This window comes from Kryptolebias marmoratus, linkage group LG8, assembly GCF_001649575.2.
Source record: "Kryptolebias marmoratus isolate JLee-2015 linkage group LG8, ASM164957v2, whole genome shotgun sequence".
Classification (NCBI taxonomy): domain Eukaryota; kingdom Metazoa; phylum Chordata; class Actinopteri; order Cyprinodontiformes; family Rivulidae; genus Kryptolebias; species Kryptolebias marmoratus.
This window is the reverse complement of record NC_051437.1, coordinates 18,433,704-18,451,815: the sequence shown is the minus strand read 5'-3', so window position 1 is coordinate 18,451,815 and position 18,112 is coordinate 18,433,704. Positions and strand designations below refer to the sequence as shown.

The 18,112-nt window shown below is 41.1% G+C and overlaps 1 protein-coding gene across 2 annotated transcripts; it reads left to right on the top strand.

Moving 5' to 3' along the window:
• Nucleotides 1-257: 257 nt before the first annotated feature.
• Nucleotides 258-17,702, top strand: atf7a (activating transcription factor 7a). 2 transcript variants are annotated; one of them, XM_037977024.1, is made up of 12 exons: nt 258-289; nt 5,368-5,439; nt 8,278-8,372; nt 9,378-9,490; nt 9,904-10,068; nt 10,263-10,411; nt 11,831-11,924; nt 12,019-12,138; nt 13,142-13,291; nt 13,526-13,714; nt 14,094-14,199; nt 14,732-17,702. In XM_037977024.1, the coding sequence occupies exons 3-12, from the start codon at nt 8,324-8,326 to the stop codon at nt 14,962-14,964; spliced, it is 1,368 nt and encodes a 455-aa protein (XP_037832952.1). In that variant the 5' UTR covers nt 258-289; nt 5,368-5,439; nt 8,278-8,323; the 3' UTR covers nt 14,965-17,702. The 2 variants fall into 2 exon arrangements, with proteins under 2 accessions (XP_037832952.1, XP_017286465.2); XM_017430976.3 differs by lacking the exon at nt 258-289 and having other exon boundaries at nt 5,350-5,439; nt 8,276-8,372.
• Nucleotides 17,703-18,112: the final 410 nt, after the last annotated feature.

Below are 18,112 nucleotides of genomic sequence, written 5' to 3'. Positions count from 1 at the left end.
TTGCAAAGAAATCAAAACATTTGGGCGATTAATAAAAGTCTTTATAAATTTGCTGAAACCAGACTTGCTGATCGTTTTAAAAACCCACACTTAAAGACGACAAAAACGTAAATTTTATTGGTTTAAAGCTCGACGCTTCTCCTCATGGAAGCCGATTCTAAAGCGTCTCGCTGCCGAAGTCTCGCGAAATCTCGCGATAACTCCCCCCAGTCCGGAGGGGAGTGTCAAATTCCAAGAGAGAGAGAGAGAGAGAGAGGAGGAGAGGGGAGTCAGAGAGAGGGGCGCGAGGGTGAGTTTGTAAACATTTTGCTAACTTTTAAATTAAAAAATAGGGCATGTCGACTTGTTTAAACTCTCGCAGATTCTCGTTTCGGGCCGCCCTTTTCGGCGCCCCGTGCTGTTAAGTTCGTGGGATTGTCAGGTGGTTTTCATTCGGACTCACTGACTCGTCTGTCTCGGTTTGCACTCAAGTGTCATTCCGCCAACCAACTAACTGTTCGCGTTTTTCCTTCTCCCCCCACCCTCCCCCCAACTCCGCTGTTGTTGTGCTTTTCACTAAACACATTAATGTCACTAAAAATACACTAAATTGTCGGTAAATTAACGTGTGTCTTGTTGTCAGCAGGGAAACTGTCGGCAGCGTTGTTGTTACTTTCAGCGCGCGCTCGGCCTGTTGTTAACGTTAGCAACAGCGGCTAAGCTACTACTTTTTTTTTCTGCGAGGATACCAAAAAAAAAAAAAAAGTTGATTTCGCGGTTTTAACCAATAAGGTTCGGCTGGCTGCTGTTATCGACAGGGTCCAAAGCTGTGTGTGCGTGAGAGTGACGTGCTTTGGGCCAATTGCCGTCGAGCACAGGCGGTCCTGTTACGGGAAAAGGCTGGGCCAAGTCCGCAGCCAGAAGGTAATGGAGGCTAAAAGAAACTAACTTTTTTTTCTTCTTTTAAAGCCAGACAAGCTTTGTCTGGACTGTAAGAAGAGGGAAGCTTTTTTTTGGGAAAAAAAAACAGTTTGACGCTGCAAGCCTCGGATGTACGTTAAAAAAATGCACTCTTTAGGCGCTGCGCCACGGAATATAATTTAATAATGGGGGGGAGTTTTGGTCCTGAAGAAGAACCCAAACTCAGAGCCTCAGTAGGTCGTGATAACATAGTATTCTGCAACTTGAACTCCTGGACGTCGGTCTATCCGCGTCCCCATGCATGTCAACACCTCCTCCAGGAATGCAGGACATGTTTTTGGCACAGTTGTACCTCATTCCATCACTTGGAGAAGTGTTGCAGCAGATAAAACTGCAGCATGTTTTGCCCAGCTAAACCTATTGACCCATTCTCAGAAACTACAGTACATACACCTGAGCTTGTACGCAGCGTACATTTCATAGTGAGGTAAGGTAGCTTTCTGAAAACATAGCAGGACAGGTAATAGCTCGAAACATTAAATATTTTCAAGCAAAACTACAAAAAAACTGTCTTTTTTTTGTTGCGATTTGGCACAACGTGAAGAGAATCCGTCCTGTATTGTCCTTCTAGCTTGGCGTCGACTTAGATTGTCTGTTGACCCGTTATGCGTACGTGGATATTGGATTTCATTTGTTCCACTTACTAAATCTTGCGTTCACTTTGCTTACATAAATACATTTTGGCAGCTGCACTCACTCAACCACAAGCGTAATCGCAGACTTCACCTGCAACGGATATCTTTGCTTTACTTTCTTTCACAAGTCATTCCTTCTCTCCCCACCTTCACGGTTTCTCTTTTGTGGGGGTGGTGGTGGGGGGTCTTCCCTGTCCTCTGGCAATTCAAGCCTCAGATTCCAGCGTCACGGCTGCGGCGCGAGCTATTAATACAGTTTGTTTAGTCAGTTTCCTAGCAGGCTGCATTAAACACTGGATGGCTGTCGCTGGTTATAGCCAGGACTTGTTCCCCTCCCCTCACACACACACACACCTGCTGAGTCGGAGAAATCCAAGTTAACGGTGGCTCAATGGCAGGAGCGGGAGAGGAATTGGGGTACTTTCACCCGCTTCCGTGACACCGCGGATGAAAAGGAGGCGAAAACAGGTGGAGCTGATATCGGCGCCTGTGATGAACATCAGCGATGTGCTGTAACCAATGGGCCGATTTGTTGTTTCTCACGGTGCGGTGAACCTTTACATTGTAGGTTTTCAGATGACACCCAGTGTCCTCTCAGCGAGACATTTGGAAAGATGCAAATTTGCAGAAACGCACCTTTTTTGTTCCTGACAGTAGTGCATTGTTTGGAGATCTACCTCCAGATCAGTTGTTTTGTCATAAAGCGTAAAAGTCCTCAATGCAAACTATGAAATCAGAAGTTTATCCTGAAACGGTACAGTTTGAAAGACTTCACTCCAGTAGTTTTCCAAATATATTGGTATGCAATTTTGAAATGAGGGTACACACTCAATGTAAACAAAGCACTTGGTTGAATCTGCTGAAGGCCGCGTGGAGACTTGAGACAGGTGATTGACTTGCATTAGGCTGGTCATAGTCTGTGTAGGTAAATAAATATGGGTGGTGAGCAGAGAATCTCGAAGAAGAAGACATTTAATTTGAGTTATAAAAGTGAATCTGCAGCTAAACCGGAAAGAAAAGAGAAAGAACGAGTAAAACGAGCATCAAGAATAAATACCGGGAATCAACCACGGCGGTGCGGCGCGGCGCCGCAATTTCAGACACACACGGCTTTACCTTTTCAACCTAACCAGTTTTTTTTTTTTATCTGCATATTTTACTCAACAAATCTGTGCATAAATACATACCAATATATTAAAATAATCAGACTTTTTGTTTTCTTTATTTCTTACTTTATGATTTTATTTCACCGGCCGTCATGACTTTGCAATGAGTACCTTTAAATCTTTTCGAAACGTTAGTGGTGGCAGCTTTTGAAAACTGAAGGTATTTTCCATCCATGTTCTCTCGTATTTATGGTCTTTTCCACAAAATCAAATTCCCCCATTTTATGCTCGTGCCAGCCAGCCAAGTAAATGTCTAACATGTCTTTAGGAAGATGTAAACTCTGAAATGTGCTCCCACTCCTAATGCCAGATGTGTCAGTCCACACCCTTGGTATAACGAGTTAGATGGAGTATCTCGTTTGCCGGCACGTCTCTGCACAAATACACCCAGCGACTTGGAGACAATTTGCAAAGGCGCTGGCGCTGACCTGTTGCTGTCGTGTAGGAGGTCTGCTGTGCTTCGTTGGCTTTTTTTTTTTTCTTCTTCCAACTTTTTGCCTGCAAATGTGATGCAGACCCAGAAGGAAACAGCGGTAAGGCCCGTTATAAGCCCGGCGTCATGGGAGCGTCATATTCCAGCACAAAGCTTCAGTAATCATGTGTTGGCTCAAGGGCAGTCGTCCTCAGCGAAGGGAGACATGGAGGGGTGAAGAAGGAAAATGCACTGACTTCAACACTGGGAAACCTTTCAGACATTTATGCCTCGCCAAAATAATGAATAATCTATCCCACTCAATATTGTTAGGGCTCACGCTTAACCCCATATAATAAGTACAAAAAGGGGGTTTTGTGGTCAGTATCTCAGTGCTGTTACATTAATCACATTTTTAAGATTCTTGCTGCTTAGTTTGTGCAATAATCTGGATGTGTTGAGCTTTTAAAGCAACTCTTTAAGTATAATACCAAAGCTGCTTTTAAATTAAAATCCTAAAAGGTGTTCTAGTCGCTTTTCTAGTAGCTTTTGTTCCTTTTTTTTTTTTTTAGTAAACATCAAGGTGCTTGCTGCGCTGTCAGCATTGCGTAATAGCTGCCAGACGTCACCTTGCGCCAGCTGAGAATGCTAAAACATTCATGTCTGTCGCCGCCCCACGTACCCTTCCCAGGCTAGTCCCCATGAATTAATGGTTGTGAGTCATTTTTCTTAACTTCTCCAGCTTGTCTTCACGAGGAGTTTTGTCCAGCTGCTCAGAGTGCAGAGCAGTGCAGGGTGGAGTTTGGGTGGGGGTGGGGGGGTGCGTATTTAACTCTTTACAAGAGCATTCACTCAGAAGAAGAGAGGGATGAAGGAGCATTTGGAGCTCTATGGGTGTTTCCTGTGGCGTTAATAGTCCAACAACTCTGTTCTGTGTCTATTTTTGATGCCTTTAAAGTTATTCAAGCTGTAACCACAGACACACACACACACAAAGAGTGGTAAAAACACTTCCTTCAAGTTATCTAATATGGAAAAACACTGTTTTACATTGATCTCAAACTAGTGATATTTCAAGGCGTAGGACTCTTTGAAGGAATGCTTATCACCCGCTGCCTTTTGTGCCAAAGTTTTAGACTAAGATGGTCCTCTTATGTTGAGAAATAATGAAGTTGTAGCTGTTTTGGTCAAACCTCGAGAAAGCTAAGGTTGATTAGTAGTTCATGAGATATTTTGCTAACAGGCAGCCAGTGATGTTGCACAATGTGTAGTGCTCAGAGAATGGACTGGAGACATTGCTCAGCCACCGCCACACCAATTTTTTAGCTTTTTATCTGAAAAATTGGCTGCGTATAGCCATTTTTGTGTTTCCCAAGGTCAGCTGGCTGTGGTGGTTATCTTGAATTAGACTGACTCAAAAATGTAATTAGTTGCAGATGTACGTCCGGTTATTACTTTGTAAGAATTTAAAAAAAAAAAAAAAAAGTGTGTTGTTGAGGTGTTTATAAAGTTTCCAGCGTAATCTGCAGTAAACATATTTACTGTTACAGTTGAGTCAAATGAGCATTTAACACTTTGACCTATTTCTTCTTTTTTCACTCAGAAGCAATGCCACCATTTCCTGAAAGCACCAGTTCTCACACTGAATTATGAAAAGACTGTTTCTGCCATTATTGAGTAAACCTGTTGTTTGACAATGTATTTATATTATTTTTTTCTGTAATTCCTCTCTTGACTGTCACCATAAACGCAAAAGTTAGCATGGAGGAGATGAAGAGCGAGAAATGGCAGGAAACTCTGAATGTAGGAAGGGAGGGGGGAAGGTGTTGCAGAGGTAAAGAGAGGGAGTGGTAAAAAGAGAACGAGTGGCGAGGAGTGAGCATAAATGGGTTAAATGTGGCAGGAGAGGGAGATGTGTTAGTGTAAATGTTAGCTGTCCTTCTCATTGGCCAACCAGAAGCCCCTCTGCGTGAAGGAAGTATCACCAGGGAAACTTCTTCTCGCTGCCTCTGTGCATGTTTTCCTCCGGTGCCAGGGTTATTTTTAAACAGCGTTTGGCTTCCTGCTCAGACTACAAGCCGCAGCATCCCTGTTTTCTTTCTTTCTTTCTTTTTTTTTTTTCATCGGGATTTGTCTGTTTAGAGATCCAGAAAAGCCACAGGCAACAATGTTCTCCTCTTCTCCTCTTCCACAGTTACACTGCAGACTCTTTGCAAAAATGGGGGACGACAAACCATTTGTGTGCAACGCTCCCGGCTGTGGACAGGTAAGTCTTTTCCCACCTTCACCTGGGTTTTTTTTTTATACAAGCTGACAACTTAAGGAAAGGTGCACGGCAGCTGATGGTTTGGAAATTTTGTCCTTTTCCCCCGTTATACCTTCTCACTGCTGACGTAAGCAGACCATCTGTGATTTATGCAATTTCTAACGAGCATCACACGAGTCATGCTCTACCTTGCAGGCTCCTGTGAGACGAGGCTGTCTCCTTTAGCTGTGACTCACACTGAAAGCTCCAGTGAGTAATCAGAGTGCAGTTATTGTTTCAACCTGTCACCGCCGAGCGCCTGCAGGCACAGGTTTGAGCCGCGGCGGTGACTCAGCGGAGCGCCGGTAGTACACTCACATGCTTCTTAGTTGGTGTACTGCCGGGGCTCGGCTCGATATCATACAAATAAAGGAAGAAGAAATTGTGAAACACAAGCTCTCGGACTCGATTATCCAGCTGCAAATATCATATCAGATCTCATTTAGTTGTCTGATAGTCTTGTTTGGGGATATAATAGTCTGTTGTGGAATATCTAAAGTTTAATGAAAGTGTTCATGTGGTTATAGAACATTCAACTAATATATACTTTTTAAAATACTTAGCTAGGAGTGATCTGCTGTGCATAATTGTGGCGTGAACAAGAGTCATTAAAAGCGATCCTACATGCTTTTTTGAGGGATAAACGAGGCCTTTGTTCTTTCTTTTTCCCATCATTGCGGCTACCGAGAGACTTTTTTATGTCTTGTTGGGCACATTTCTTTGATGTAAATGGATTGCATGTGTAATTCACAGGATTATTTATTCAGTACACAGTTTAAACAACAGCTTTTCGAGGCAAAGTGACACTGATGACGGTGGAGGTCCGCAGCTGCGGTCCTGTTTGAGTGTCAAACTAAACACGTCTGAGGTTGTGTTATGGTGTTAAACATCTGGGGGTGTTTTGTAGTATCGCAACATCATCTTAGTTTGTAGTACTTTGACTTAGCTGAGAAATTCAAATCTTTCTTAGCTTCGTATTGCTCAACTTCGGTGTGAGACTTCTTACATTGTAGCTTGTAATCCACTACTTTAAATAAAGTAAAGTAAAGTAAAGCACATGTCGAAGGTGAAGGCCTTAATGTTTTTAGCTGCATCTATGTGTGTTTGTTTTCTTGTAGTTTTAGCAAAGTATCTCACGAACCAGTGAACATATATTAATTAAACCATCAAAGTAATCAACGAATGTACATCTGCAACTAATTAACTTTTGGAGCAATTCAAGATGGTCGTCGCAGCTAAGCAGTCATAGCAAATACAAAAAGGCTGTCAATCAATTTCTCAGATAGCGAGTTAAATTTGGTGCTGTAGGAGCTGGGTGTCATTCACAACACGTACTTGGAGCGCTAACAGATCTCACAGTATTGCAAACCATTTATAAAGTTCGCAGAAACTCGATCATTTTTCATCAATAAGATCTTCATTTAAAACTCTAGCATGAAAGGTGGCAGGCGATATTTGTTCCTTCAAGCATTGCTAGGCCTTTTATTTGTTTTTTTTGTTTTGTTTTAATACTCATTATGTTATTGTATTTAAAAGTTTTTTTTAAAAAAAGAGAAAGTTTTCATCTTGTTTGGCATAAAAATAACATTTAGTTTAAAATTTATAAAATGCTCAGGTTGGTCCCAAAAGCGTCGAGGTTTAGTGAGTAGCCGTTTTGCTGTCAGGCCCTAAATAATATCACTATGATCACATTTATTTATTTACTTATTTGTGTTAGATACAGGACATCCCTAACATTACAAGGTCTTAGCGTCCAGATGCAGTTTTACTGCTGCCCTTTACGAGCAACAGTTGTCTACCGGGAAAATCTGAATCGTGCCCATAATAGAACAAGGATGATTGACTTCTGGCTTTGCTCAGGGTTTTCCTTTGACCAAGTTAACGTCAACAACAACAGCAGCAAACCCCACCCCACCCCCCTTCTGTAAATATGATGCTCACTATTTCTTGCATGTTGACGGCAGTCCTAGCTGGTATTATCTCAGGGAGATTAGTCAGGGAATAGTTTCCTCCACAAGATCTAGTCGTCTTGTTCACAGGGAAGAGATAGACGGGATATGTAGATGTATCGGTGATGCGTTCTGGTCAGGCTAAAAATACGGCTTCTGACACTCGACTGTGGTTCCACTTCACTCCCCTGACTGAACTCGCAACTGTAACGCGGCGCCCCAAAATAGGCTGCGGCGAATAGTGAATCGGTTGTTGCCCAGAGCCGAGATTATTCCTCCTACGTCTCTGAGTGAATCACATCGCCACTTCTCAGGAGAAGACGTTCCGTGTCTCAGAGGACGGCTGTTCTGTCTGATTTGCGTCGGTGCCAGACCACCTGTAAGCCTCCGATGCGATACCTGATAGGAAGTAACAAAACAAGGAGACGGGTTGAACTCAAACCTATACGACTGCTGATGATTTGTCGTACATTTGAGATCAGCTCCACTCCTCGTTCCTCTACATTCTCCGTGCCATTAAAATCGTTTCAGTAATCTCATCCACAATCATCCTTTTATTTTTTCAGGAAAGTTTTGGTTGGTATGAGGTTATTTGAGCCCACATCCTCTGGCTATAATGAGCCCTACACAAGGCCGAAATTGTATACCACAGTTTTTTTTGTGGGTTGTCACATAGTTTTTACTGTATGGGCTGTAAAGTGGTGAGCTACATCTGCCTGTGATTATTGCAATAGGATATCTGGGTTACAGTAAAGTGGTCTGTCTGCTCAAGTCACCAGGACACAGTTGTCTTTCAGCTAATGCTTATCAACTTCTTGTCTCGTTTCGCCTTGTTCGCTTTGCTCCAGAGGTTTACCAACGAGGACCACTTGGCGGTACACAAACACAAGCATGAGATGACGCTGAAGTTTGGCCCTCCCAGGACCGACTCTGTTATCATCGCAGGTAACGTTGAACGGCCGCTCCCAGCATTCACATTCAGCTTTGTGTACTCTACACTGCTTCTGCTGAGCAAACGCATTCAAGCCACCACTTTATTCTTTATATTTTGCTTCTAAAACTTCAGATTTGGAATACTTTAAAGTGGTTTTAAGCAAAAGGGTTTTTTTTTTTTGCTTTCTGAAGATTTTTCAAGAGCCTTTTATTTTTATTTTTGACTATAGCTGCTTTTTTTCCCCTCTAATTTTTTAGTCTAGTCCTTGTACCTGACCACTGGTACTGGTAACAAAGATCCAATTTTTACAATTTTTAAATGGATTGTTTTTGCTAAGTTGATTGTTATGTGTTGACAAAATACTGAGTCTTTCAGCTGGCTGCTTGTTTTATGCTTGAATGATTATCAGGTCATTGTGAAGTGGCCTAACAAACAAACAATTCACCTAAAAATGACCATGTATACACAGCTCCCATTGAGGTTTTTTTCATCCAAAATTTTAACAGCTCTCCTGAGAACGTTTGCTTAAGATTACTTTGAAAATCCCATTAATAAAATCCCTGGCTCTGTGGAAGCGGAATATAAAGAAATGAGGCATGGCTCGAGACTTTTAGATTTATAAATGATGACTCTATCAATTCCAGAGGGAAATTGGTTGTCATAGCAGCGTCCTTGTACTTAAAAGCGTCTCAAAAATAGCAGCAAGATGATTAGAAAATACAAAAACAAGGAATGCCGTGGAGTGTTAACATTGTTAAAACAGCAGCAATAATAATACTGTCCATATGAAGAAAAAGTATAGTTTGGTTAAAAATCAATATAACTTACTGCATGATATATTCTATCAGTGTATTATGTGAGTTAACAGAAAAAGTTTTGCACAGTCATGAACTTTTAACAGTTTGCTCTACGCCTGGATGTGCAGTGTGCTTTTAAACTAAATGCTAAGTGTGAATTAAGTGCGGCAGTGTGGCTTTTAATAGTCACTTCTTTCTTTATTGTGACCTTTTTCCCAGATCAAACACCTACCCCCACCCGTTTCCTTAAGAACTGCGAGGAAGTTGGTCTGTTCAACGAGTTGGCCAGCTCTTTCGAACAAGATGACGACGATAAGAGAGCCAAGAGCGCTGTAAGAAAACCAGATGACGACTTTATCCGCTGTGTGCATGTCCATGTCTGCGTGGTTTATTGTGCTCAGAAGCCAGGGAAGTTTTCTGCAGAATTTCCTTTAGTAAAAAAAAACACGTTTTTTTTTAGTTCCCTTTTTTTTTTTTTTTTTTACCTGAAATGCTGATTTAGTCAAAAAATTACAGCTTGAAATTCCTGCCTTGCACACTTTGTTATGCATCATTAGAATTTCAGTTGTTGCAGTTTGTCAAGAGGCTTTTATTCAGATGCTTCTGTGTTTTATTGCGCTAAAAATATGTTTCTGGTGCTACCAGCTGTGACTGGTAGGTCTGTGTAATGATTTCTAACTTCCTTTTTTTTTTTTTGTCTTTTGGCCATGAGAACCTAATTCTATTTATCTTTGTGACTTCTCAGCTTCCTGCAGCCAACTCTGTGGCTTTGGACATGAGCCTGCAGACGCCGTCAGACGTGAAGGTGAAGAAGGAGGAACCTGTGGAGGTGGACTCCTCGCCACCAGGCAGTCCTGAATCCATATCTGGGAAATCAGACAGCAACAATGAGCCTGTGATGAAAGGAAAGGTAGTACACATGAAAAGAGGACGGGTTACACGGGTGTACAGAGTGGGTGGGTGCAGCATTGAATTGCTCTAAATTGTCACTTGTGACTTCAGCGTCAGAAATGGAAAACTTGTTTTTCTTTTTTGTTTTTTTTATTCAAAATGACTCAGAAATGTGACGTGCGTTTTTCATTCCTTTTGTTGCTTCTCTCCCAGGACACACCACCAAGGAACTCAGCCCCCACCCCAACAATCGTGCGTCCCGGTTCTCTCCCACTACACTTGGGCTTCGACGCTCTTCATCCCACCATGCCATCGCCCACCTCTGTCATCACGCAGGCACCGCCTTCAAATCGCACTTTGGGGTGAGTAATATCATCCGGCTTTTGACCTCTGCTGACCTCAACATGCCTCCTTTAATTTATTATTTCTTTCCTGTACCGTTAGAAACAAACAAAAAAAAAAACTGAAGCAAAACAAAACAGTTGCTGTTCGGCAGCTGGTTGAAAAGTTAAAAATCACATTATTTTGGCTTAGAAATTGTATTTGTATGTTTTTGTAAAGACATGTAAAGCTGTTAATAAACATACGTCAACCAGAACAAACACCATACAGTTACATCATTCTTGTTTTGTCATTTTAGTGTTTTTTTTTTTTATTCCTGCTTTCTAGACACTGATACAATATGGCACAAGGATGCCATCATGTATCTTTGGAGCTGCAAAACTTTAAATGCATTAATTGTTTTGCTCATTTGTAGAAAATATTAGATTAAAAGAATCCTTTATTTGTCTCCTAATGGGGAAAATTGCATTAGTTTAGCATCAAAGCTATAGACAACACAGTGAAGAATAAAAATCTGCAAGTCATATCCAACATATGTTTACAGTAGCAATAAAAATTAACCATAAAAATGCACTTTACTAGAACTTATAAAAGAAATTTTCATTTACGAACTATAAAAAATAAGATTGTACAGTGCTATTTTTATTTGAAACATGTATTTAGATATTTGGAAATAAGACATATTGATGTATTTCTTTTCCATAAATTGACATCAGTTATAAATATTGAGAATTTTTAGGTGTGAAGTATAAATATATTCATAATCACTGTAAAAGTCCCCTAATTCCCTTTCTGTTTTGTTTCCAACAAGCCAGGCTTTCTTGTAATTAATTAAAGTCGTTTTAGTAGTTTGGGAACTTTTTCTTGTTATTGTTTTAACATTCATTTTCTGTTCAGCTCTTCTTCGCGAGTATTTTCAGATAAATAGTTTTCAGCGACATAACGCTGACTTCATGCATAAAAAAGCCTTGTATAGTTTTCTAACTATATATAACCAAAGACCTGAGACGATCTTTTTAAACCATAACTTTTGGTATTTTTGTTACAAGCAGCCTTTCGCAAACACACACTTTGTTCCCTTTTCTTAGTTAATTTTACAACAAAAAAAAAAAAGAAGTCAAAGATACCCCAGAATGCTTGGCATATGATAGATCGATCAACTAAAAACATGATCTATCTGTTAGGTCTTTTTCTTGTTTTCTCTTATTTCTTCAGGACATCCTTTTAAGATACTGTTTTTCTACTATAGATGGTTATTTATATCTGCTAGTTCTTCTTTTCTCCTCCACTTCTCCAGTTTTGCAAAACATTTTAAGAACTCACTGCATACCAGGAAGAAACGAAGGGTGGCTCAAAGCCTTCAGCAAAAAATATTTTCCTGTATGTGTGAATGTTGTTTTATAGAAACATAACTAATCTCCTGTTCGGCCTCGGTTTAGTTCACCAACCAGCCATTACCCGATGATGATGCTTCCCTCTGGTCAGCCGGTGCCGGTGCTCCCTGGGCCCGTACATATACCGTCTGTTATTAATGTAAGGCAGTCTGCTGTCTGGTAACTTTACAGTCGAGAAGTTGGTTGGGTTTTAATTCTTATGTATTTATGCGTCATGTCTATATGGTCTCCAGCTGGCCCGACCCATGTGTATGGTACCCAACATTCCTGGCATCCCTGGTCCCCCTTTGGGAGGCAGCAGCAGCGGCTCCAACTCCCCCTCCGGCTACAGCATCCACTCAGAGGCCAAAATGGTCAGTGTTAGATTAGCTCTCTATTTTTATCCCTTTTTTTTATCTGTTCTTCTCTCCATCTTCACCCTCCAGGCTGAGCTTGTTCATCATATGACTTTCTGCTGCAGTAACTTGTTTGTTTAACCCTTGTGCTCAGCAACTCAAGTTTTACTGAAATCTGGACACCGAGAGGCGCACACAGGCTCAAAGATGTCCCAATTTACATATATTTTTGTCACTTTTGTCCCTGATAAAGATCCAAGTCATTAAAGTCGGTGCTACCATGTGCTTGACACCTTTGTTCATCAGTGATTAAAAAGTTAGAATTTTAAAAATATTTTCACAAGCTCCACAGAGTGCCTTTGCTTTTTTTAACTTTTTTATTTTAAGCAAGAAGCCTTGTCCACAACTAAAATATCCTTCCATTCAGCCAAGTTTCAGCGAGGTTTCAGTTCAGATACTCTTTTTTTTTTTTTTTTTTTTTTTTGTCATGGAAACGTGCAAAATGAAAGACCTAGCTTTCCTTGAATGAATGCATATCACTTTGAAATCATTATCTTCATCTGGAAAAAAAAGAAGAATCCCAAAGCAGCCTGATCTGAAAACTTGCCCCAGATGATGCAACGCCTCGAGAACCAAACTCAGTACAAAGAGGTTGAGGTAGATCAGGATGTCACATGAATATGCTGCAGGCGGGGGGGGGGGGGCTTTTTTTAAATTCACTCCTTACATAATTCAGGCTTTTCAACTATAAATACGTTTTTATCACACAATTCACCAGTGATGAGCAACTTGGTTTAAGAAAAAAAAAATGAGCTTAAATCAGCGTTTACTTCAAGCTATTCTTGCTTCAGCTGGAGGGGAGAACAGGAATGAACAACCTTCGGCTCGGCTTCTTGGCTTTGATCTGCTCCACAGTAATGAAGCAGCCTCCTTTACGCTTTGTTTCTGTTGGCACTTTGACTTGTGAATACCACTTCCTGAACTTGTTATTGATGCGGCCCGTGTAATTGTACTCCTGCAGCGTCTGAAGGCCGCCCTGTCCCAGCAGAGCCCGTCGGGACAGAGTTTGGGGGTTGTGGCCATGGGCAACAGCCCCATGGTACCTCAGAGGGCAGAGCAGAGTCAGCTGCTCGTCCAGCATCCAGACGCTCCGTCACCTGCACAACCTCAGGTGCTTCTTTTTACCTGACTCTCTCATTGAGTAAAAAATTTTAAAAAACTGGAGTGAACGGATAACCTTTTCAAGTTGCCGAAAATTTAGGTTGTGCTTCATGTGCTAAGATGTTTTGTTGGCTTTAAAGAATGAAACTGTGACTCAAACTTCCCTTTTCTTTCTTGTCTCTCTTCCGTTTCCCTCGCCTGTCTGTCTGTTTCCTTTTGACTTCTTGCCATTCTCTCCCTCAAGGTATCTCCAGCGCAGCCTACAGGTGGGCGTCGGCGGCGGACGGTAGACGATGACCCAGATGAGAGAAGGCAGCGCTTCCTGGAGAGGAACAGGGCGGCGGCGTCGCGCTGCAGACAGAAACGCAAACTGTGGGTCAACTCTCTGGAGAAGAAGGCCGAGGAGCTCAGCTCTCTGAACGTCTCGCTGTCGGTGAGTGGGTTTTAGAGTGGGTGGACGGGGACGAAACGCGCAGCGTACAAGTCTCCAACTAGTTTTGGAACTTTGCGAGATTTATTCCAGATGAACGATGTTGGTGAAAGGAAATACTGGGTGGATTTATTAATGTGTTGTGTTGCAAGACTTGAAACTTTGAAGTCAGCATGACTTATTTCAACCCTTTATTGTGTTAGGTTTTGAACTTTAAATGTTTTGGGATCAAAACAGTATAAAGATCATTTCATAGTTGAAATTCATTCAAAACCCATCAAGGGAAAAGAAAAAAATGATATTAAAATCTAATCATGTTTGTACAGTATGACCAATAAATGAAGTGTGAACTACACTATAGTTTCCTTTTCCCTCTCTTTAGAACGAGGTGTCTCTGCTGCGAAATGAGGTGGCTCATTTAAAGCAGCTGCTGCTGGCCCACAAGGACTGTCCTGTAACGACCCTACAAAAGAAAACCGCCTACTTAGGTAAGACCTCAAGCCACAGGTTCAGTCGGTCCTGTTACTCACATGGTGCTAATTGGAGCTTGATTTGAATTAAAAGCGAAGTCGTAAATCAGAAGGTCACGTCGTTGTTTTCAGTGGGGCCGCGGTAGCTCGGTGGTCAGTGCCACGGTCTTGTAATCCTGAGGCTGCAGGTTCGAGCTCAGGTTGCGTCACGAAGGGCATCTGCTCTGAATGTAAATGTCAAATCTTTCCTAAAGGCTCCCTCACCCCTACAGAAGGGAGCAGCTGAAAGAAAAAAACGGCATAATCTCTGTTCTCAGTTTTATTTGCTGGCCAGTTTGACACAAGCTGCACTGGTAGTAGATATTATTTAAGACAAATTATCATCGAGCCACGTACAATATAACACGTCAGTCAGGTGAAAAATACAAGCAGTTTGTAAATATGCACAGCAAACACCCTATCAGCTATAAATTCATTATTTCATTTTGCAGCAATCAAAGTTGCATTTATTTGCCAGCTTTTAAATCTGTACTTTTCTTTTTTCCTGTAGCTGCAGACGAGAGTTTGAAAGACACGTCAGAGCCCACAGGTTCCCCAGCCCCCGTGATCCAGCACAGTTCTTTGGCGCCGAGCCCCTCCACAGGGCACAACGGCCTGAGCTCCCGGGCCGCGGCTGAGGCCATGGCCATGTCTGTTCTGGCGGGGATGGGCCAGCAGCAGCGAGCTGAGAGCGGACCCTCTCACATTATCATGGCTGCACAGTCTCAGTCTGCTGCCAGATGATGAGCAGCACCACCGCTGGCCCAGACTTGGCTCATCCCACAGGGGAAAGAAAGACTCCCACCATCCACAACCTACAAGTCCACGTTTCACATCTTCTCCATCCTTACCCGTTTTTAATCCTCCTGCGGAGCCATGACGCTGTGGCCTGGAGCTCAGCAGCAGCCTTCTGGTAACGGACTGAGACTTTTGAGAGAGCTTCCTGTTCACTTTGCCATAAACTACAGGGGCTGGACTCCAATCTCCCTCCTACCTTCGGTCTTCCTGCTCATCCCTCATCTCCCTCAGTCAATACAACTCCTCACCAGACTGTAACGGACTGCATCGAGTAATCTGCCGTGATGGACTTTTCAGCACAGTTTCAGACACACAGTTCTTACAGAAACATCCTTGATCAAACCGGATACAACACACAGGGCTTTACACTGTTTTCAGCGGGGAGTAGTGCCTTGCGTTCCTAAACTCTCGAGCCACGCCGACACTCGCACACCAATCATCGCACATCCCTGGTCCTCTTCAGATGGAACAGGTGATCTTCAGATCTCCGTAATTCACGAAACGTTTGGCAAACGGTTCCACTTTGACGTGATCTCAACACGAACCCACTAACCATGCTTCATATACACCTCTTTACGGTCAAACGTATTAATTTGTGCAAATTGATTAATTATGTAAAACAAAACATAGTTGTTTGCCCGCTTCAGATTTGCTGAATTTGACTTTTTTTTTCTGATTGGGGACACATTCTAAAAAAGCATTTGCAGCTTTCTTTTATTTATTAATTGACAAATCATCTCAAATTAGTCTACAGATTATAAAAATCATTTGATAGTAGCTTTAAATTGGTTAAATTGCTGTCTAACATGAAGGATATAGAGCCTTTGGCGTCCTTCACGTGTTTCTAAAAAAACAAACAAAAAAAAAAAAACAGGCAAGCTATCAAACTGGTTTGTAAGTTTTTTGTTTTTTTTTAAATATATATAAATCCTCTCATGGCTGTTTCTGTGTGTGGGTCCAGGACTTCATGTAACTGCTATTTTCACACCTCTCAGGATGGCTGAACGTCCTTGCTGCTCGGTGGAAGTGTGATGAACCCTTTTGGTCCTTTTTGCTCTTTACCAAACCCTTAAAGTAAGCCATAATGATAAAAAAAGAAAAAAGATCTGTGAATCTCCAAAGACCTCCTGGTACTTTTTCTGGGACAAGAAATAAACAGCCCGACTGTTGTTTTGTGAAGCAGGGGTTACAGTGACTGAATCCACAGTATATCAGTGCTTCTTTTCTTGCACTTTGTCTCTCTCTCTCTCTCTCTCTTTCTCTCTCTCTCTCTCGCACCACGTCTGATCATTTTTGCCTTAAGATCACATTTGTGCCTCAGATTTTCCCACTGATGTTTTAAAAACAAAGAAAAGGATGAGCTGATTTGAAAAAAAAACAACAAAAACTACAACCTATTGAGGAAACCTATTTATTTTTCCTTATTTGTTTATTTCATCAGATTACCAACGGCCTATTCCTCGCTCAGCACTTTTTATATATCCTGTTTTAATCGATCCTGTTGCTTCACTGGGAGCAGACTTGTTGCAGAACTTGTCTGTCATCTGGTGGAGAGTCGTGGCAAACACACGTTCGGCAGCGAAAGCTTTACGAGCGGACCTCCGATCGTTTCTGAAAGGCTCCAGTTCTTTAGACAAAGAGGTTTTTACCAGATATCAATATATATTTTTGCATAAACACCGAAGCAAATTGTCTGTTTTTTGTTTTGTTTTTTTTTCTTGTTTGAGCATTTCTGTTCTCGTTTTGTCTAATATGATTGTGTATTCGCAGGATACAATATTTCAAAAGCAAAATGTTGTCTGTTATTATAACTACTTGTCTGTATGCACTAAACTAACGAGGGTTTATAGTTTATTTTTCTGTTCAAACGTTTGCCACTCTCCTGTCTTCTTGGTTTTTTTTTTGGTTTTTTTTTTTTTCTGAGATATATGGAAAAACATCCGAACTTTATTTACAACAGGTTTTAGTGTTTGTACTGTATTCGTGGTTGGGAATTTGCCATTTACTTTAAAGATTTTAACCTCTGACTGAACCTCTCGTCCTACAGTCCCAATGGTGACCCTGGCATTTTATTTTACTTGTTGGCACTATATTTAGCCAACAGTCCCATATGGATTGTTTATATAAAATGAAAATTAAAACTATATTTAGCGTTCATGTTTTCTTTTTTTGTTTAATTTGTGTGATGGGCACCTTTTTTCTGTCATTTCCTCTTTTCACCCCCCCTTCCTAATAACCCTTTTGTTTGTACTGATGAATATAGAGACTAATTTCTTTAACAAAAACATCCTTTGGTCTTCTCTACAAAAAAAATGTGGACCTCTTTTAAAAGAAAATATCCCCATTGTTAAACCTTTTAAGATGGATTTGGTTCATCTTTTGACTGTTCTTAACTAACTTATTTTTTTAAATTGGTCAATTTATAATCTCCTTTTCAGTCTGTGGCCTGTTAGAGTTCCTGTAAAAGGAACATTTTAAAGGAAAAATGCAACAGCGTGTAAGTTGCAGATAGTATATTAATAGTCTTTTACACTCCCATTGTCAGACTGATGGTATCAGAGAATACATTGTACTGTACATACCTGTACTATATGAATATATTTACTTTTCCATGCATGTCCAAGTGGAATACCATGAACACTTACAGTGCTGAAGTCAAATTAAAGAAACTACATCCTAATGAACATCACCCTGTTTGGTCTGTGACTGACTGAAGCGTCTGTATCAGTTTTTAGGTTTTAAAATGCAGAGGACATGTTAATTTTGTGTTTGCCCTTTGTTTGGACTCACACACTTCACTCAGTTTCCTTTATTGAGTTTACAAATTAGAGGAAAATAGGTTGACGAGTTGCAGACATTTAAGGGTTTGCTTAGGTTGATTATCTGTGGCAACCATCTTGAATTGATTTAACTCTTTAAGTAATTAGTTTTAGATGAATATTAAGTGCTTATTTTCTGACAGTTTGATTAAAATCCATCCCCTGGCTCATGAGATATTTTGCTAACGGACGGACAGTTAACTCCAATAGTTATTGTCAAAGTTTTAAGAAAAAAATATTACACAATGTGTAGTTCTCAAGTACGTGTTTGGGGA

Coding starts and splice junctions, on each gene's coding strand:
- atf7a (XM_017430976.3), top strand. CDS start 5,392: ATGGGGGACGACAAACCATTTGTGTGCAACGCTCCCGGCTGTGGACAG. Junction 5,440..8,275: donor ACGCTCCCGGCTGTGGACAG/GTAAGTCTTTTC, acceptor GCTTTGCTCCAG/AGGTTTACCAACGAGGACCA. Junction 14,200..14,731: donor AAAGAAAACCGCCTACTTAG/GTAAGACCTCAA, acceptor TTTTTCCTGTAG/CTGCAGACGAGAGTTTGAAA.